The sequence below is a fragment of the Meleagris gallopavo genome, chromosome 1, assembly GCF_905368555.1.
Source record: "Meleagris gallopavo chromosome 1, MGAL_WU_HG_1.1, whole genome shotgun sequence".
NCBI lineage: Eukaryota > Metazoa > Chordata > Aves > Galliformes > Phasianidae > Meleagris > Meleagris gallopavo.
In genome coordinates, this window is record NC_139404.1 from 75,677,358 (window position 1) to 75,699,109 (window position 21,752).

Consider the following 21,752-nt stretch of genomic DNA (forward strand, 5'->3'; position numbering starts at 1 on the left):
AAAATGACGACAACCTTAAAATTTAAGACAAATAATGCAAGGCCTGAGAAGATGCACAATTTTCTGCAATATGGAACATCAAATTACAAACTAATTAAAAGACTCCATACTGTCTGTTTTTTTAAAGTAACAGAAGCACTAATAAAAAAATATAACATATATTACACAACATATCTAATATTTCACAATACATTTACTACCACTACAGTATTCCTGACTTTTTTTGTTCCATTTTGACTTAGTGGGGCAGCAGAGATAGCTTTCAAAGTTCTGGAAAGCTTGAGAAAAAGAGCAAAAACACTGATTCTCAAAGTCAGGAGAACTTAAAAGTTAAAAAAAAAAAAAAAAAAAGTCCACAATTCATTAACTGAGTCTTTCTGAACTGAATAACAAACACAGAATTCCTCTACTGCGTACAAAGTCATTGCAGTGCAAACAAATCTGTTTAAATGAACACTGATTTCTATAACCCCATAGTCCACAATTAACTTGAAACCAAACAGTTCCCACAAGCCACAAAACAAAGGAACTAGTGATGGGGAATTAAATTTTTAAACACATAGGGATTATACTACTCTTAAAAAAAAAAAAAAAAACACTTCATGCTAACATGCCCTTCTACATGAAATAACAAAAGTGATTATTCCTACGGGCTAAACGAAAATGTAATGTTCTTGCAAAACAGAGATTTCTTTTTATTTTGATTAAAATTACAGCACATCCTCCCTGCACTTAGAGAACAAGCTGACCCACACAGTATTTTCCATAAAGTTATACCTAAAAATTGGCCCATCTGAAAAAAACAAGTCATCCACATCACTTGACGGTCCTCATCTGTCAGAAAAAAAGTCATCCCAATTTTTCCAGTGTGTCCTGAACATTCTTTGCTAGAGAACAAGTGAGGGCCTTTTAACATTCCATTTCATCGCAATAGGAAATCCCATATATTTTAAAAAAACAAATTAAAAACAGACTAGATTAATTTAAATTCACAGTTTAAAGCAACTTTTATGCAGAGTTGTGAATGACTGAAGATACTGAAATGAAACCTCTCTCTCGTCTCCTTGATGTCTTCAACAAATGCACTGGTTGCAGTGACTCAGCACTATGAAAGGTATTAAATGTGCCCAAAACTCTTCCAGGTAATTGGACTTCAACAGCACAAAGTAACAGTAAGCCCAAGTTCTGCAGAACATATCGGAATACACCTGCAGATGTATTCAAACATCGGCAACTGAAGAGTTGTATATTAATATTAATTAATATTAATAGCCACAGCAAACCAAACCCCCAGGAACTTTGGGGCTTGACAACACAGGCTCTGCCTCATGCCCTTGGCATCCAGCATCCCTCTCACCAACTACTCACAAACCCAACAAACAGCACGTTCACAGAAACACCTCTTTTCCTTTTTGATACTTGAACAAAATAAGAACATACCGACAGTATGATCACATGTAAGCTTCAAAGAAGTCCTGCATCTTTTTAGATGCAATCATGCCTCATATAATTTGTAAAAAGTCAGAATAATCTAATCACAATGACACATTAGCTGACATTTCTTAAAATTTGTGGTTTGTTTGCAACCAGAAGGTGGCTTTGTTAACCAAAATGACATTTTCATACATCAACAGGTGAATTTTCTGTCAAGCATAAGCTCAGCACTGGATTTAATAAGATTATAATGCCTTCTTTGAGATAAATACATTTGGGATATTTAGCCACTGGATATTTGATTCCAAAATCAGCAACTCGCACAATCTCAACTTTAAACCCAAACCACAAGATAGAGTAAAATAAATCTGTGTGTGTCAAACTGGTTAAATTCTCAAAAAACAGACAAAGCCTCCTGCTGAGCCTGGTGGGTTGTCCAAACTACCAAATAAGAGCAATTAGAAATAATTTTTCTAGGTGATAAAGAAGGAAGTTGGTGACTAGCTAAACCCTCAGTCTTACAGCATACTCTTAATACTCAGAGCGTGCTTGCCTTCATAAACATCCAGGAACGCAATCCCATTCTTTCTGTTCTAATGTTTTTAGGTTCTGTCTTCTCACAACACTGAGGACTTATTCTGTTTCAAGAACATATTAACATCATCCCAATCGAAAATTGCTTCTATGTCCACCGAAGTCCATTTACTCCTGCATTACATGAATGGATAAACAGAAGCAGAATTGCTATGACTGATCCGACGCTACTTCCTACCGCTTTTTCCACACACACATCCTCCTCATAACATCCTTTTTAAACCTGAAATTTATGGGGAAGGGAAATTTACTGTTCATCATCTGCTCTACGCTCTGTTCTTTCTCCTCATAATGAATTATCAAACGTGCACAATGCTTAATAGAGTTCAAGACATTCATGAGGTTGCATAACATGACTTCCAGCCCTTCTATTCCACAACTTCTCTATTTACCTGAGGCTTTCACCAAGAGCCTCATTTAAGCTTATCTTTGCTGCTTTCACAGAGTTTCTCTACTCTCTTCAAAATAACTCAAAAGTACCAATATTTCTGTGGGTCTCAAATCCTGCTGCTTGCATTTTCTATCAAGAAAACCCCACATTTTTACCTGGATATAAAATAGAGCACTTTAATCCATTACTCACTTAACAGACTCCAAAAGTTTTAACAGACTATGGATGTTTTAGAAGGTTGGTTTTTTTTGCCTTTTTTTTTTTTTTAAACTTAAGAGCAGAAGAAAATGCCTTACTTTCATATCAGCACCACTTATCTCTGAAATTTACACTGGCTTTTTCTTTCCCATTATTGTATTATTTAAACAAGGACTTCTATTCCACTTCACCCCTCCCTATGAAGCTGGATAATTTTCTTATCAGTTCGGCTTCCAATCTCGTGCTCTGAAAAGAGGTACTCTGCCCTTTCTTTGAAGACTTCTCCAAAAGTAACACTTCCTATTTTAATACGTTGATTCTCAGCATTAGAAGCAGATGCTGGTGGTATGGCAGTAAAAGTTTGAACCTTCCCACCAATATTCCGTTACGTGTTGTAATTGTGCAACAGATGGCAGCAGAGGGGCAGTCTGACAGAGTGGCATCTGACATAAAGTGCACACGAACCAAAGGTGTGTCAGTGTACTCTTACATGAGGAAAAAGAGCCACTCGCTGATGTTCATCAGTGCTTGCTGAATGTTTATGAAGACCAAACAGTGGATGTGAGGCAGTGGGTGGTGCATTTCACCACTGGTGACAGCAGTTCATCTCCACTGGTTCAGATTTTGACAAGTGAGGCACGCAGGCTCTTGTTCATCATTGGCAAAAATTCATAGCTAATGGTGGTGACTACATTGAAAAATACTATTCTGTACCTGAGAATTTGCTTTTTCAAATAATATTACTGTACTCTGTTATAGTTTCTGTGAAAAGAAATAGGGGGGTATTACTTTCGGAGCAACCCACACAGCTTGTTTGCCTATTACATCATTCCATAATCTCTTGTGCAGGGTTCAGATACTTTAAAATCCTACAACACTTAACCAAGCGTGTAATTCTTTCAATATCATTTGCTTTTCTTGACTAAATCCTAGCCTACCAGACTCCCCCTAATCTCTCTGACTACCAGAGGTATTTAATGGATTTGATTAAATTTACCTACTTGTCACTGCTGTTTCATTTTCACTTGTGTTTCTAACTTAATTAGAACCAATAACCACAGTTCACATCACTTACTTTTAATTTTACCTGCTGCATTTCATGCTTTTTCACATAAATTTGATTTTCATTTTCTGCAGGGTGCTAGGCAGAAAGGGTTAGGGTGCTAACCTCATGTTTCTTGCCACGGAGTTATATCTTCCAACCTATCTTCTTGACCGTTGCCTTTAAAGGCATCGTTTCCTTAATGCCAATGTGTTCTTAAGAACATGAGTTAAGCCCCCCTTTGCCCCACCAGAACTCATAGAACACTTCAAAAAGAATTCTACCGTTTCATGAAGAGACAGATATCAAGGCAAGCCCCCCAGATACAAGCAGTCTAAAAACAAAAATACCATTCTGTTCATCTTACTCAGCTGGACAGAAAAAGAGAGGGAAAAAGCACTGTAGCATTGTGCTGAAACACTGAATTCGTAATAAGACTGTCAATCTGGTTAAATAAACATTTACAACTAGGAGCCTTTCAGAAACTGTCACACCATCAGAAACCTGTACTACTACTTGTTTCAAAAGTGCCTAAGGAATGTGCTGCTGAAATGGGCTACTGCTGCCTCTCCCTTTCCAAACTGTGAATTCCCCAGTAAGCAGCTTTGAGCTTACTGCACAGGACCACCTGGGCAGGCCAAGTCTGACCACATCAACACACAAGGCACAACGTCAGAAAAAGACAATGGATGGCACACTGGTGGCAAAAAGGAACATCCTGGTACAGAATTGCAATTAGGGATCAGACATGACAAAGGAACTGTTTAGAAGCCTGGGAGGGGGGGGGTAAAGTTATAGCCCCAACAAGAGTCATGTTCTCTTGAGCTGAAGCACCACTGGATCTTTATGGGGAAAAAAAACAACAAAACATGGGTCCCTATTCTGAGGAAAACCTTCCAAATCATGGTATGTTGCCAACTCTCAAGCTACTCCTAATTTTGTCTGTGCCTATGGGCACGTCTGCACGTAATTAAAAGGTGCACATGTCGCTGAAGCTGAAGTAAACTTGTTTTGAACTAGCTAGTTCATATCAGTGCAATCCATTAAGGCAGCGGGAAGAGCAACATAATAAAAACAAAGACAGACATAGCAAAGATTAGTTTGAGACTGACTATTAATTACTCAGTATAAACAAGATAGCTTCCATATATCTAGCTTCTAGCTATAACATTGCAATCCCATCTCTGGATAGCCCACAAACATGCCCAAACTTCTGAAGTTAGTTATTACTAGTAAGCAGTTAGAGTAGAATACACACCAGAGAACAAAATCTCCAGAGAAACAGAAGCTCCAATAAAACAGAATAAAGAGACTGCTAAACACAACCATTTGGGAGTTCTGCAGAAGGAGCAGCTCAGTATTTTCACAGCTCATGATGTATCACTCAGCCTGGAGTTTCAGTTTTCATTAAACGCCCTCAAGAGGCAAAGCTTAAAACCATCCTCGCATGTGTTTCAGTAGGAGGGAACAAACGCAAAGACTATGAATGGGGCGAGTTCCTGCCGGCTGTAAGACCGCCGGTTGCCCGACAATTGCAAGTGCCCACAGCAGCACGAGCCTCCGCCGTACGCAAGAAAGCAGAGATGGCACTGTAGCTGGAATAACTTCAGAAAGCGAGATAACGTTTGCAGCAAGAAGCAACAACTCTTGCCAGACTAGCTAGAGACCGCTACCGTGAAGAACGGCGGGCTTAAAGACACGCGACGAAGTTTCCCTGCCGCTCAGACCGGGCCCCGCCTCCCCTCACAGCGTGGTTCCCGCACCCACCACCACGCCGCTCAGTTCGGCTTCCCACAGCTGAGCGCGGCCGCTACGCACTCGGAGCCCAGCGCTCCGCCGGCCCCTGCCAGGCCACGCGGGGAGGCCGTCGCTCGCCCGCTTCCCAGGAGACTGCCCCGGTGCCGCCCAGCGCCTCTGCCCGAGGCCGCAGCTACCGACCCGACCCACCCGCCGGGGCCGCCGCCCGCTGCCCGCCTCGTGCCGGCGGCTCCGGCCATACGCACGCCGCCGACCGGGCCGCGGCGCTCCCCGGCGCGGCCCCGCTCGGCACCCGGCTGCCGCCGCCCTCCTTCTGGCGGCTCGGCCGGGCGCGCCCTCCCGGCGGCAGTCCCTTTGCCCCCGTACCTGCGGCCCCGGCCCAGCCCCGCGCTGTCTCCTCTCGGGCCCGAGGCGCGCGAGCGCCGCTCCCTGCCTCCCTGCTTGTCCAGCGCTGGCGGCCGATGGCACTGCGCCTGCGCCCGGCAAGATGCGTCACTTCCTGCTCGACCGCTGCGCCCTGCGGGACGGGGAGCCCTTCCGGCCTGCTGAGACGCGCCCAACCGCGCGGCGGCAGCGCCCTCATCGAGAGGGACTCCCGCTCCCGGCATGGAGCACGCGCGAGACTCGGGCCCGCGCAGCCGCAGATGAGCGCGCAGCACTCCGTTGGGGAGTATGTCAGTGGTCCGCGTGGCATGCCGGGAGCTGTAGTGCAGCGAGTGCCGGTCTCGTGGCTAGCACAAAAAGTCAACTGCGGTATATGCTGAGATAGATGCATTTATTACGGTGCGTGATTTTTATCGACAGCACAGGCGCAGCGGCAGGAAGGGGTGCCCTCCCAGCACCCTGCTATGTCTTGGCCCATGGAACAGGCTGCCCAGGGCAGTGGGCACGGTCCCAAGCTGCTGGAATTTGAAGCTTTCAGATATCAGGTTTGAATTAGTTCTAGTTAGTGCTGTGTGGAGCCAGAGGTTGGACTCCACGATCCTTGTGGGTTCCTTCCAACTTGAGATATTCTATGGTTTTATTTTATCATTCTATGGAAACAAAGTCATTTGAGACTGCAAAGGGCTTGCATGGGGATGCTTGGGGGAGGGTTCACAGGTAGGAAAGGGAGGGATTCGGGTTACCTGTGTGGGAACAAGCATGGGAATGCTAAGAGAAAGAGCTGGCTGCACATAATAGTTTTTGTAAATAGCCTGCTCAGTGCCATCTGTCTTGTGCTTTAATCATAGCCCTTTGGGCTTTTCTCTGGGTGAGGGCTTCTTTCGCTGTATGCTTAGGGCCCAGGTGCCAGCAGTCAGCAGGGCTTGTGTAGCTGTGCAGCAACACCAGGGTGAGCAGGTAAGTGTGGGGTGTGTGGGAGTGGTAATCCTCCTAGCAGCTGGTGAATGGGAGCAGGGCTGGAGTTCTAGGGGCTGCAAGGGACAGCTTCTGCCAGAGGGCCAAGGTCAGCCATCTGCCTAGGGAGGGATGGCAGACTCCTTGGTCCAGACATAGAGGCTCTGAGGCTTGACGTGGTGGGCTCTAGGGACCAGACATGAGGTGTTGGCTCTGTAGGTCAGCGGGTCCAACCCAACTCTGGCTGTGCCTGGGGCATAGTCTGTGCCAGCTGTCTGAAGCCCCAGAGCTTGGATGTTCAGGACCAAATGCTGGGAAGGCTGGAGCCAAGTGTGTGGGGTTATACATCTGTATGACCTTCCATCGTGCTCAGCCAGACGCATGCTGTTTGAGGCCACTGAGAGTCTATGTTCACATGAGTGCCTTCTGTGACTGGCTCTTATCTGTGTGGCTGTCCGTGTATATATGCATATATGTGATGTGTGTGTGTACTTGTGCTTCTACCTACTGGGAATGCAAGCTGAGCCTGGCCACTGTTAGGGGCTGGGGGCATGGTGTGACAGCCTCAGTTCAGAGCTAGCATATCTGGTCCAATTTTCCCATAGCAATATATATGTATACCAAAATACATATGACATGTATATGCACTTATATATTTAAACGAATATGTACTTATACATGTCATATTGATATATTTCATAAAACTTTTATATAGCACAGTATGTCTACCCCATGGAATTGAGATAAGAGAGATTAAAGCATGCAGGCAACAGCTTTCTCCCATAGCATTTGCATCACCAAATAAGTAAGTTGCTCATTCCTTTCAGAGATGTTACATTACTTGCATCCTACCATGCACATATGGTACTACATGCTATTTATGCGCATCTGTACTGCAGCATGATTTCTAGTTGTAGTATTGCTTGGTGTGTTCCTGAGATTTCTTGAATCAAATAAGCATAGGTAACAATTGCAGCAGAAATATGCAAGTTCTCCTCTTTTTCTGAGAGCATAATTTCAGATGCAGCTGTTCTAATATGGCATTGTGCTGCAGGTAAAAAAACGAGTTCCTGATTCCTGCTGCCTTCACTGCTAAAAATTAAGATAGAGGTGGCATCATTTCTAATACCTGTTTCAGAAGCACTTAATATTAGTAATCTGGGTTAATTCATCTGGAGAATTTATTCCTAAATCATTAATACAGAATTTTGAGAAGCAGTTTGCATAAAAGTGAAGTGTGCAAGCAGTATGTTTTTAAGCACAGTGAAAAAGTCAGTGACAACATTGAAGAAGTTGCCATGGGTAAAGGCTGAAGAATGGCTGTAAACTAGAGGGTGAAGGTGCAAGGGACAAACACACCACTGATAATGTCATGATTGGGTGAATTATGGATTCACACATATTCCTGCTGGCCAAGTTTTTACCCAGCGCAGTGGGATGATACAAAATGGTACCACAATAACACAGCCCTTTCTAAAAAAAGGCCACAGAGCCAGACTCCTAACCATATTTAGCGCTACTAAATCACAATTGGCACAAGCAAGCTTTAGTTGTCACCTACTGACATTTCATTCAGCCTAGAAATAAAAACATGGTTGCCTGCACTGTTTCAAACTCTCAGAGCCACCAGGGTCTCACAGATAGGAATAAAGAAAGATAAGGCAAAGCAAGACACTTGTTGCAATTTAGGATCTCAGAGCTGCCACCACAAAAGGAAGAAGGTGGTGTTCCTCTGGGGAGAAGCACTAATACTTCAGCAACCAGAGAGAAGGAAGCAGGGATGCTGGCTCAGCTCCACTGTCCTCACCATCTAGGGATGACAAATCTATTGATGCTGTGTGCACTCACCACTGAGGTGACAGTGACAGCGGGGGACACAGTGATGGCTAGAACAGCAGAAACCGCGGGTTGATAGGGATGCCACGAGGGGCCGAGGCATAAAGGATGAGAGTGGGAGGAAACTGACACAGGGATCTGGGAAACACTCTGTTATTTTCTTCTTAATGCCTGGGGCAGAGGACATGCTCTGTCGTGTCTCTCTTGCATCCTCACCATTAAGTATATCTCCAGTAGTGACAGTGTTAACAAATACAGTTAAGGAAGAAAGAGCTCTGAAAGCTGAGCCGCTCAGTCACATGCATAGGTTTTATTTTTAACATCCCCAAACTACTTGATGTTTCTGCTTGTGCTTCTCTGTCTCCTCCCATCCTCTCCTCTTTCTTTGCTTCCAGTTAGCCCTGACCCACCTCATTTCAACTCTGCTGAGCACAACCAAGAGAGCAAGTGTTTGGTACAAACACAGGGACTCTATGATGAAGGTAAGTCTTTGTAAATAGAGTTTCAGTCTTTATTGGTGAAACCTTATGCAATGCAATGGTTACTGTATTAAGTTATGAAAACCAAGATATCTTCCAAAGAATCTTAGTAATTAGGATGAAGTAGAAAAATCAGACACAAGATGTCTTGAGTGGCACCCTAGAATGAAGGCAGCTGATAACTGAACACTTCTGTGACAGGCTACTCTGCAAAGAAAAGTGCTCCATAATATGTTCATGGTTTGCAGCACTGTATATGGGATTTTAAAAAGCTAAGACACTGACCTTTAAATGGGAACTAAAGTACCAGGACAGATGATAAATTAGAAATTCAATTTCTGCAATTTTCAAGAAACTCAAAAATGCTAAGTCTTCAAATCCAGTGGGTTTGTAGATTCAGACTGCAAACCATGTGCTTTTAGTCCAGAATAAATAATAAGATGATGAGTGGGAATTTACAAGTTTTAAAGGTACTACCCCACTTTTTAGAGTTGTGGCTGCTTAGCAATTTTTATTCACAAATCTTCTCATTTTTCTTTTTATAAGACTTAGACCTTAACCAAGAGCACTGAAATTCTTTGTACTGCTCATCTGGCTTTGGCTGAGTTTCTTTTGTTTTGCTTAAACCCATTCATTTGATTGTTTCTTGTCTCAACAATTTTTCAGAAAAGTATATTAATGAAATTGTTGTCAGGGAATAAAACAACCTGAGCCCAAACCAAAACAAAGCAGTTCAGACCATACTTCTTCCCCACCTTCACCCCCTAACCCCCTCAAACTGCAACTAAACTGAAACTTGTTATTTTAAAGCAATCATTGAACTCAATAAGCCCCTTTGCCAGGTACAGATGCACTGATGCACATGGCAGTCTACTTAGCTGTGTCTCTCTCAAGGACAGCCCAGGGACTTTCATTTGTACTGCAGAGCAGATGCCTGTCACATTTTGCTTTCCAGCTCCTGCTCTGCCCCAGGTCTGTGTGGCCACGTCAGTACAAAGAATTTTTGTGTGTGTCTATCTCAGATGAGTTGCGACTGCGTTGTTGCAGGTAGGGAAGAGTGAGAAATACTGCTGACCTGGCACTCCTACAGGTGAGTGCTGTGTGGGGCTTCCATCAACAGTGCCTCGGTGCTCTGAGCCCTCCCCTGCTCCTCTTGCAGCAGCACTGTTGCATTTAGCTGTGTGGAAATGGCACATGCAAATGTCTGTGCCTCTCTCCACTGTGATTTACCAGGAGAGGGGAGGCCTGGTGATGCAACAGCTTCTCTTTAGGTTCTGCACATCAGATTCTCAGAAGCTGAAGAGAGACTGATGGACTGTTGTGGGAACCTGAGCAGCACACATGATCTGAATGAAAAGCAGTGCACTGAAGTCTCTGCACAACAGATGCCCTGCCTATGGACATACCGTGTCCCTGTCATTTTAAATGTATTCTTTTCGATATAAAGCAATTCCAACCAATTCAGCAACTTCAATCCAGCGTTTATTGTCATGGGACATCGCATCTTCAGCTAGCTGGTCCCCAGCTGAAAAATACAGGGAATAGCTCCCTGATTGCTACAGTCCTGTCCTTCCATCTTTAGGCCTACCTAACAAGGCAGCTGTCTCACGGAAAAACTTTTCCCTCTTCTTGTCTTATACCAGTTTCACCAGAAGTCTTGCCCTGGCATCAGAGTGTCCCTATGAACTTCTTCAAGGGCTAAGCCTTGAAGAAACTGTGCCTTGCAAATGCTTGATAGTAGATTATTACTGTTACGGGTGAAGATTTCATCTACACCTTTTGCTCTCCCTTTGCAGCTACCCTGAGCTGTGCCATGTTCACTGCCAGGTACCACAATATACCTGTAAGATCAGGTTGAATGGCCATTGCAGAGAAAATAACAGTGATCTGTATGCAAAGATGTGGGGCATCTTGGGGGTCACTGTGACTTGTGATGGTGACATTCTTGGATTTGGTTTTTTATTTTGTAGCAAAGGACAGGACACTAGAAAGGTTAGATTCACAGAAATCATGTAAAAATGCAGAATGGTATCATTTCCAGTGACATAGTGTTTTCTTTCTGAGTTCATAGAAGTACATTTATCTGTGTAATGACTGTAGGCCCAAGCTTGACTTCTTGCTGAGGTTGTTCAGGAGGTGACCACGGAGGTGCACTGTACAAAAAGATAAGAAAATCTTTAGTTTAAAGAGACTTGGATATTTTCCTAGAAAATGTGGTTTTCTGCCTATGCCAGCATGTTTGTGTAGGAGATGAGAGTCTCCAGGCTTGATTTGTGTATTATTTGCAGAATGTATTATTTTTAATTTCATGTGGTTTTGTCTTTATATGCTCTAATTCTACATCGGTCAGATAGAAATATTAGTTTCTTTTAACCTCAGGTGCATCACTAGTACTGCAAATACAAATCCATTATCATTTATGAACCACTCAGATACTAAGATAGTAAATACATTGAAAAACACCATAAGGAAATTAGTAACTCTGCATTCACCTCAACATTTAAATAGTATGTGGAAAACAAGATAAATAGTGCATAATGTATAACAGGGAATGAATATCTGCTTTCTGCCCTGCATATTTCACATGGCTGTAAAATATTTTTTGTTTTAATATTATATATAACTTTGACATTCTTGGCTCCAGCGTTTGGACACAAACTTCCCTGAGATTTTTAAGATCTGCATATCATATTGTAAATCTTAGAAAGATTTGTTTGTGTTAATTTTTAATCAGATCTCAGACGCGGTCTGTAAGCTAATAGTCTGGGGTTTCTGGTGGCCCTTTTTGTTGATTCCTTGAAATGGGTGACATCCCTTAATTATTCAAGAAGAGCATGATGTATATAGTCTTAGTATATCGTTATCCGGCACTTATGTGTAGCAAATACCAAATAAGAAAGAGTTGTTTTGTCTTGGCCCATTGACTCCAACTGAATTAAATGGACATTTACTGAAAATAAATTTTAATTGATTTATTAACTGTAGGTTATTACAACTGAACAGATCTGCTCCGGACACAAACATATCTGCAATTAAAAGGCAGTTTTGTATTTTTAAGCATTATTTGATTTGCTGTCATGCCAGTCTAAAAATAAAGATTTACCAAAGTGGACATACTGTGGTTGACAGTTTACATCTTTTCATACCACAGTACCTTAAACATTGTTTAAGTAAACATTTCTGTTTTGATTTTTTTTTTTTTAAACCCAGCTCTTAGAAAATACTGCATGTTGCAGGGAAATAATAAGTATAGAAGTTTAGAGAAATGCTTCATTACTCAACATATCGGTGTGTCATCATTCTTTGGATGCTATCTATCACTGACTGAGGCGAAAATGTGTAAACTTTCTGTTAAATGTTTTGAAAGTCTGTTGTATTTTGTGTGTTGAGAATGATATCATCAACCAAGAGATGGAGCTAGCTGAACCATCAGTTAAAATACAGAGCTCAGGATTACTGGCTTGTTAGAATACAGGAATAATTCAGTCCCCATTATTTATCAGAAAAATGATCGCTCCATTCTCAGTTGTCTAGTTTCACAGATTCGATAATTAGGAGAGAGATGTAGAAATGATTTGTCTGAACAAACAGCGTGTTCAAGTTAGACATGGGTTAAACTGCACCAACAATGGCAGATCTGTCTAATTAAGAAGTCTGATCCTGGGTCCAAGTGCTCTAATGTGGTCATTTTTCACAAACAAAATACTTTCTTTTTCCACACATGATTCTGATATGGTTGGTTTCAGCATACAGCAGCGTGAAAGCAGGCTCCTCTCCAGAAACTTTGTAATCAGCGTTTTGTGGTTTTGGATAGCCATAAGGCCCGTGCTTCTCATGTGTTTCTATTCATCAATTATTTTTCTCTAAGAGTTAGTTTTGCAGTGGAAAGTATTGTTCATACAGTCATGTTTTCATTGCAGTGTAATGTGCCCAGCCTTCCTCTGACCTTATGCAAGTCATAGCTGGGGCTATTTTTAGAGATTATATTTGCAGCAAAATGCTACAAGAATGACAGTAGCAAGGATGCTGCCAATGTGAAATAAATCCATCTGCATCTTTTCTTTTTCTGAGCCACATAAAAGTAGATGTCCCTGAACAATCTAAAGCAGGACAGATGCAATTCTAAGTCACGCGTATTTAGGGACTGAATCTTGCTGGGGCCAATGTGGCCAGCATCCCTGTGCTTCCCAAGGTAAGCAGAGAACGTTATAATGAGTGTCTATGAAATCATGCTTTCCTTCTCTGCTGTCTTGAGCTCTTTCTGTGTGTGCAAACAAAGCCACAGGTACTCGACCTTTATACTTCAGAGTGTAAGCTTGTCCCTCAGTGAAGGGGCCACAGAGAAATTGTTCCTTTATTGGATAGGTTGGAGGGGCAATAGCGTTGATTCTGTAAGGGGATTTATAAACATTTTGGTCAGTGTTGGGAGCTGCAATGGACAGAATGAAGCTATCAACACAAGTAATGCATCTTAACATTAACAGCAATTAATGCACAGTAGACTGAGCCAGGCTAAAATGCAAGCTTTACAGCAAAGGGCAGAAGGTCAGTAGTCTGGAGCTTTTTGCTTGTAGTAGCTAGACCTCAAGCCAAGTTGCTGCTGCCAGATCAAGGTGTCCAGAAAGGTAACTCCAAGTGGTATGAGGTCTAGGCAGTCTCTGGGTCTCCAATGCAGCTTCCTGTGGAAGTTGAGAGCTTGTGAAGGGAAAGGAATACAAAGGTCCCACATATTCCTCCCAAAATAATGCAGTTCATTGTAGACATTGGAGAAGAACACAGCTGGGCTGGATGGATCCAGACTGTCATTTCTTATGTCCTTATATTTTTAATGTCAAAAGAAAACAAGCCTCATGCCAATTGTCATCTCTGTCTACTTGCTGTCACATTCCACTTGTTTTCCCATTTTTAGTAAGGAGTAATAGCTATTGCCTGGAATTATTGCAAAGGTAGTGATGTTAGAAGCAAAGAGCACTTAGAACTTTTGGAAACAGGCCTTATATTATTTTCATCAAATTAAACTATTTTAACAGACTTACTGGGAAAGAGCGAAAAACACAGTAATGATACCAAAGCAGATGAGTGGTTCATTTTGACAAAAAGCCAGTAGTAGACTAGTAGTAATAACTTTTTACATAAGGGTCATCATACATCATATTCCTTTGGTCTCAGGAAAATTGTATGTCTTTTTTTGTATTAAAATTTTTTAAGAAGAGGAGAGGAAAAAACACATAGATATTTTTAAATATTAATATCCCACATTAATATGGGAATGTGAGAACCGAAATGAATTCTTTCTTAAAAAAACTGTTTTTATGATAAAGCTGGTTGTAATTTCTGAGATATTTGTTTTGGCTTCCTTAACTTGTTCTTTTAATCCAGTCTGTGAGTTACAACAAATTAAAGTAACGGAGCTGCCTGGTGACAGCCAAATTTATGAAACAGAGACTGGTTTTGTTTATGCTCATTCCTGTGGCTTGAGAACTCTTTCCCTGTGTTCTGACCACTTGGAGTATCACTAACATTTTCAAAAAATGAATCTAAAATATGATCACCTCAAGACTATCTAGTCTGTTTTGGACAATGTTTGACAGTGACTTTTAAGTATGTAGGATGAACCAAAAAATATAGAGCAGTTGTGACCGGATCATTTGTAATCATTCATGTCCTTAGTGGGACAAAGCAAGGGTGATAAGATATATAGGCCAAAAGAACAGCTGGTTTTTCTGGAGAGGAAAATAACTGTCATCTTTCCCACTCAAACAGTATTGAAGAAAGGGGGAGGATCTCCCTCTGTGCCTGTGGAAGTCTTGATTTCAGCAATATAGAATGTACAGAATCAGTGTAAATACCATGACAAAAAACAGCTCACACTCAAAATTTGGTTGCCTCTGTTGGGCTAAGAGCAAAGAGTGATGAGATCTTTCCTATATTCCTGCTGCTAGCAGGCCGTGATGTATGGTGAGGATCAATGCTGACATGTAATTGTATGGGGCTCATAGTCTAATTCATGCCAGAAGTGTATGCGAGCGTCTGACTTGTCGAAACTGGGCATGGGCATGGGCACTGGTGGTCTGTTTCCCTTCCTGTCTCTTCAGGCATTAACTCTGCTATTGTTGCCTTTTCTACACACAGCACAGGGTTCCAAAAGCTCCCCCCGGGCAGCACAGGCACTGTGAGAGGTGTTTCAGTCGGCACTGCCGCGCACCCATTGAGACCTCTGTCTCCTGCATGGTGATCAGCTGCCATCTTCACTGTGGTGCCACCTTCCACATGTGCAAGCAAGAGGAGCACCAACTGCTCTGCCCCTTGGAGCATGTCCCCTGCCTCAACGCACACTATGGATGTCCTTTCTCCATGGCCCGCTTTAAGCTGGCAAAGCACCTTCAGATATGTCCAGCCAGCGTTGTCTGCTGCTCAATGGAGTGGAATCGCTGGCCAAATGTGGATTCAGACACAACCCTCCACAAGAATATTATGAAGGAGAGCTTAAGTGAAGAGTGTCTGGACACAGCATTGGCACTCAGAGATCAGAAGATACTTTTCAGGAATTTGAAAGTAGCTGACTTGTTTCCAGAATGGAGGAAAAAGGAAGAGGTGAGAGAGCTAATGGAAGAAGCCATGGATGGGATGGAAGGTGCTGTGGGAGGATTAGGTTCCCAGGAAGGCAATGACCAGTTCCCTGAGCTCAGCCAGTGTGAGCGTGAAAATTTGGCAAAGGACAAGGAAGGAATGGACCTGGGGAGCTACAAAACCTGGGAGAACATTTTCAGCAAAGAGCTCTTGGCTTGCCAGGTAACAGGCTCAGCACCCAGCTCAGGAAAAAAGACAGAAGAGGCTTCCAAGCAAAAAGCGTCCAGCTCTTGTACTGCCATTTCTGCAGAAAAGGCAAAGGAAGTACCTTGTAACGCACAAGAGGCAAAAGACCAAAAGCCTGAACAAGCAGCAAGTAAAGAAATGACAGGGCTGGCTCCTTGGCAAGAAGGGGTCCTGGAGAGACTGAAGAAAGAAGTTGGTGTAGCTGATTACAACATGTATCTAGTGCATCATGGGGGAATGCTCATTCGCTTTGGCCAAATGGCTGCTTGCACACCCAAAGAAAAAGATTTTGTGTATGGGAACTTGGAAGCTCAAGAAGTAAAGACTGTCTATACCTTCAAAGTGCCGGTTAGTTACTGTGGCAAAAGAGCACGACTGGGAGATGTAATGGCACACAAGATACCTACTTCAGACAAGTCAGTGGATACCTCAGAATTGGGAATAAACCCAGAAGAACTACCTAAGGCAAATGTAGTGACAGCTACACTACTGTGTGCACTGGAAAAAGAACTGAAAGGGCATGAGATCTCTGAAGCAAGGGGTATCGATGGACTCTTTGTAGACTTTGCAACACAGACATATAGCTTTCCTCTAGAGCCTTTTTCCTCTGATGCTGTTCTAGCAGATATTCTGGATGAAAGCAGTCAACCAGAACTCCACGTGGAGCTGTACACCGAATGCGTAACCAGAAGACATAATAAAAGTAGTTCAGCTTTCACATTCACTTGCAATCATTTCTTCAGGAGGGATGAATTTGCATCCCATTTCAAGAATGTGCATGCTGACATACAGTCATGTCTGGATGGATGGTTCCAGCTTCGCTGTCCACTGGCCTACTTGGGGTGTACTTTTGTTCAAAATCACTTCCACCCTGACGGACATAAGGCCAAGGTCATATACAGCAAGCTTCTCAATACATTCGCTATTAAACCAGAGGTTGATACCACCCTTGCTGAATCAGAGAAGTGCAATTTCAAAGTGGATGATCGAGGGAGAACCAAGGACTTGCTGAGCAGCCTCCCACTGGAAGTGCTCAAGTACATTGCAGGGTTCCTGGACAGCTTCAGTTTATCTCAGCTATCAAAAGTGTCGGTGCTAATGAGAGACATTTGTGCCACTCTTCTTCAGGAGAGGGGTATGGTCCTGCTGGTCTGGGAGAAAAAAAGATATTCCCATGGTGGTACTTCATGGAAAGCTCGCAGAAAGGCAAGTGATTGCAGCAATGGGGAAAAGATCACCGTGGGTCCTCACCAGATAGGACACAAGCGTAACAGCCAATTCTGCATATAAACATGCTGATATGGGGAAGGTTCATGAGGCTGTGAAAGTGAAACGTAGTGTGCTGGGGAGTGAGGCAAGCTTTAAATTTCTGCACATCTAGCAAAGGTAAAAAGGTGTGAATAGGTACCAACTGACTAGCTGCAGGTCCCCACCCAAGCTTGCCTTAGGTAACCTGTTTGCATTTGCACCATATTTAGGCACTGGAAACTGAGAATTCCTGATACTTAAAGGTCACACATGGGGTTTTAAGGAACTTGCATTTCATACTTTTGATTTATTCTTTACAAACTGATCTAGTGTAAATTGAACCTAAATCAATCTTCAGAACACTGAAAGAGTAAAGAAAAGGCTGCGACAGAAAGCAGCTCAGGCATTCACATCAACTCCATAGGGTTTTGGAATCACAGAATCATAGTAGATAATTTCCTCTCAATGTCTAATCTAAGTTGACCCTCTTTTAGTTTAAAACTATTACCCCTTGTCATATCACTACACTCCCTGATACACTGTCTCTCCGCAGCTTTCCTGTAGGCCCTCTTTAAATACTGGAAGGCCACAAGAGGTCTCCCCGGAGCCTTCTGCAGGCTGCACACTCCCAGTTCTCTCAGCCTTATGTAGGTGAAGTGGTCCAGTCCTCTGGTCATCCTTCTGGTATCCTCTGGACTCACTCCAATAGGTTTATTCTTCTTGTGCTGAAGGCCCCAGAGCTAGATGCAATACTGCAGGTGGGACCTCATGAGAGCAGACAAGATACTTTTGGTTTTCTGGGTTGCAAGCCCAGCTCATACTAGGCTTTTCATCCACCAACACCTCCAAATCCTTCTCTGCATCGCTGCTCCCTATGCATCAGTTGCCAAGCCTGTGCTTCAGATTGTCCAACCCAGGCACAGGACCTTGTTCTTGGCCTTGTGGAAGGTTGTGAGGTTTGCATGGCTCCGCCTCTCACTGTCTAAGTCCCTCTAGATGGCATCCCTGCCCTTCAGTGTGTCAACTGCACCATTGAGCTTGGTGTTATCTGCAAACTTGCTGAGGATGCACTCAATTGTATTGACTATGTCACTGAAAAAGATGATAAATAATATCAATCCCAATATAGATCCCTGAGGAACACCATTCGTCACTAGCCTCCAATTAGACATCAAGCCATTGACATTTTGAGTGGGACCATCCAGCCAATTCCTTATCCACCAGGTCCACACATCTGATCCATGTCTCTCCAATTTAGAGACAGGAAGGTTATGCAGGACAGCATCAAGTGCTTTGCACAAATCAAGCTAGATTATATCATTTTTCAATGTCTGTAGTTCACAAGATCACCATGAACATTTGACTTTTTGAGATGTGAACACCTAGGAGAGCAGCATGGGGATCCGAAGCCTTTTTCTGTAATGCTGCCTCCTACTATCTGTGGAGTGGAAAAATACCTTTCTTACTGGCCAACTGAGTAGTCAGAATGAAATGTGTAAACATAGTTCATTGTAAGTCTTTTTTTTTTCTAGCTGATAGTCTTGTAGCTACTCTAATGTAAAGCTGCTTGAAAGAATAGCATCAGACTTTTGCTTGATCAAGCAGACAAAAGTCTAGGAAGAAATAATACAGAGATCCAAAGAATACTTAGAAAATTAATCTGAGGACCTAGCTTTTAAGCAGACCCCTAAAGATCTCCACCTACCAATAATATTAAATAGACACTTATGGCAAGTATTTCTCTTTATTAAGAGAAAATATTAAGTGTGGTGAATTTGAAATTTGTGTAATAAGGTACAGTGGCTTCAAGCTGAATTAGCTAAATCTGAACAGGAGGTGGGCACTGACATCATTTACTGGAGGATGTGGCATCCTGCAGTAGAAGGAAAAACTTCCACCTATGCACTGACCACAGAGGAATCTTGATTCCAGTTCATGTACTCTTGCTTGAATTTTTTGTCTATTTTGTATGCCAGCTGGGACTATGCCAGGCTCAGGTAATTTTTAGTGCAACACAGCCATGTACCATCCTTCCACGGGAAGAAACATTTTTAAGGAGCTGAAGCCTACTATGACTTTTAAAATTATTCTTCTTAATGGTATACAGCAAAAGGACATCTTCACAGTCTTACCACTACATGGTTGTATATCACTGAACGACAAGGTATCACTATAAATAGAGTCAAAATATTTTAACTGCCCATTTCTGTATTTTACAAGCTGGTATCTCCTTTAGAAATAACCTTAACCTTAGATTTCCCAGCCTTTTTCTGGGGTGGGGATAGTAAATGGCAATGTTATTACATTCCTTACTTTGAAGTTGCTGATAAAGGCTTTGCAAGGCTTGGAAGTCAGGTTTCTTTGAGATACTATCACACCGACATCCTGTAGACATTCTGCCTTATAATTATCTTGGATGCATGCACCAGTAAGATCTTGGATCCCACCACACATGTGATGTAGTTTTCTGCACATAAGATGGTCATACGTCCTAGAATTCTTTGTGCCTAGTTCTAGGTTGGCACCATAAACTCTACTTTACCATTAAAACTGACAGATGATGACTAAAAAAGCAAAACCAGCAGGCATGAGGTAGGTAACAATTCAGAGTACACTTACACTTGTTATGCAGCCCTGTGTAACCAGATTTTTGCTAACCTGTCCATAACGCTCTACAGGCATATATGTTTTTAAAAACCTATTTTCACTAACACTTTGGCTTTCCCTCCCCAATTCCTCTCCCCAATCCCTTCCTTGGCCCAGATGTGGCAGTTCAGCAGCCTCTTCTCCAGAGTGGACCGGTGGCAGCTCAGCGATGTGGTCTGCATGTCAGAGCACCTGAAGAAATGCCCTTTCTACAAAGTGGAGCGCAAGACAGACCCCGTGCTGCTGACTGGCATGTGTGAGACTCCACAGCAAGTTCAAAAGACTTTGGTTTCCACCTTCAAGCACAGAGTCTGAATAGCTGGCTTCCCCTCCACCATACTCCCTTCACGGTCTTTAAAAAGAGTTGGGAATTTGGTTATAAAGATTGTTGCTTCCAGCTGTCTTTTGGAAGACAAAGCTGGCTTCTTCCCAGATTTTGAACATTCTTTTTTTTTTTCTTTTTCTTTTTCTTTTTTTCCTGCATTATTTTAATTGTTAAATCTTCATCCAAAGTGTTCTGGGAAACTGATGGCATGTGCTTTCTGTTTATTTCCCTGCCTAATAGAGCACCCTGCAGAAAGCAGTAAGGATATTGTTGGAACATAGCATCTTTGACTATAGGCTCCATGGCCCCAAAAGAAGCAAGAGTGGTCGATGCACATAGCTTGACTAGATCTGAAACACCTCACTTGTGGCCAGAAAGCTGAGCTCAGGGAGAACAGATGGATACCCTCAAACATAGCAGATCTAGGGATTGCTAATCTTTTCAGGCAAAAGAAAAGGCATCCCCAAAATTAAATGATCAAATAAAAACTCCAGTGAAGACTCAGGACAGCACCACACAAACAGAAACCATCCCTTAGGACCTTGATTTGGGCTTATTTAGGTCAACTTTTGAGTGTAAGCTTAAAGCTTAGGTCATGGGATCATCAAAACCAAACCAATTTACACTATGTTGGAAATAACCAGGTAACAAACAGTTTCAGGGGCTCAGCTGAGTTTTTCTGTTTGTTTGTTTTTTTTTAATTAATTTTTTTCTTTTTCATTTCAAAACCAATAAAGCCATCAAAAATATTTGAAAATGCTTTTAGAATGCCTTACCTACTCAGTTTTGCAATTGTACATTGCTAATTGTAATTGTAAGCAATTGTAAACAATTTGTCAAATAAAGATTTTTTTTTTCTGTAAAAGACCTTTAAGAAACCATTCAGCACTTGTATGGATAATGTTTGATTCAGTTAAGTGGGCTGAAGCATATTTTTTCTTTTATTTTGTAGAGTAGAAAAGTGATTAGAATTTGGTCTATTTTTAAATAAATGCACTAGTTTAAAAACAAAATATGCTTGTTGAGGCAAATGATGAAGCTGGTGAGGTGAAAATGTGTGAAAACTTGCTGCACTTGCAATTCCTGGTTTTGGTGTAGATATGAGATGTGGCTGGCACTGCATGGAGCCCTCTCCTACTGATGGAGGCAGTCATTTGCCATTGCAGATGAACCTGAGCTGAATGCTGAGTACTGAAGGCATGAGCAGTAAGGTAACTGAAAGGGTTCTGAGCAACTCATCCTCCTGTGTACTTGCAGCTTAAATTGTCCCCTTGAGATGTTAGCATATGGGGATGTTCTCTTCTCCAGACACGCCCTCGGGAGAACATTGTCTGAGCTGTGGGGACAGTGAGTAGGTGTCAACATCAAGAGTAGGAATAGTAGCAGTGACAGATTCTTATTTTTTATTTGTAGTTCTCATTTCTTTCTCTAGAGCTCTTTTATTGGAAGACTCCACACATGAAAATAAACTTGTCTGTACAGATGTCCTGTAGAAAACAGGGCAAGTAGCACCCCAATTTTATGCAGCAGAAACTGAAGCAAATGAACACCTGCAACCTGCAGCTAAAGCCAGGTGCTCTGTTCTTTTGCCTTGTACCTTAATTACATTGCAAAAAAATTACATGGCTTGTACTTTAAAGCTGCTTA

At 42.4% G+C, this 21,752-nt stretch overlaps 2 protein-coding genes across 5 annotated transcripts in view; one reads left to right on the plus strand and one right to left on the minus strand.

Moving 5' to 3' along the window:
- KPNA1 (karyopherin subunit alpha 1) overlaps nucleotides 1-5,941 on the minus strand; it is a 52,014-nt gene extending 46,073 nt beyond the window's left edge. Inside the window, exon 1 of the mRNA XM_085234883.1 lies at nucleotides 5,784-5,941. The gene's annotated coding sequence lies outside the window, so the exon portion shown is untranslated. The remainder of the gene's footprint in view (nucleotides 1-5,783) is intronic.
- FBXO40 (F-box protein 40) lies at nucleotides 5,879-20,983 on the plus strand. 4 transcript variants are annotated; one of them, XM_085234865.1, is made up of 5 exons: nucleotides 6,188-6,346; nucleotides 8,987-9,073; nucleotides 10,026-10,117; nucleotides 15,203-17,092; nucleotides 19,898-20,983. In XM_085234865.1, exons 4-5 carry the CDS (start codon nucleotides 15,299-15,301, stop codon nucleotides 20,093-20,095), a joined length of 1,992 nt encoding a protein of 663 aa, XP_085090991.1. In that variant the 5' UTR covers nucleotides 6,188-6,346; nucleotides 8,987-9,073; nucleotides 10,026-10,117; nucleotides 15,203-15,298; the 3' UTR covers nucleotides 20,096-20,983. The 4 variants fall into 4 exon arrangements, with proteins under 4 accessions (XP_085091001.1, XP_085090991.1, XP_003202684.2 ...); XM_003202636.5 differs by lacking the exon at nucleotides 10,026-10,117; XM_085234872.1 differs by lacking the exon at nucleotides 6,188-6,346 and having other exon boundaries at nucleotides 6,392-9,073.
- The last annotated feature ends 769 nt before the right edge of the window (nucleotides 20,984-21,752 follow it).

Excerpts from the sequence above, each read along its gene's own strand:
- FBXO40 (XM_003202636.5), top strand. The coding sequence starts at position 6,266 with ATGTCTTGGCCCATGGAACAGGCTGCCCAGGGCAGTGGGCACGGTCCC. Across the intron at positions 9,074-15,202 it reads ACAGGGACTCTATGATGAAG|CACAGGGTTCCAAAAGCTCC; the intron begins GTAAGTCTTTGT and ends TTCTACACACAG. Across the intron at positions 17,093-19,897 it reads CATGGAAAGCTCGCAGAAAG|ATGTGGCAGTTCAGCAGCCT; the intron begins GCAAGTGATTGC and ends TCCTTGGCCCAG.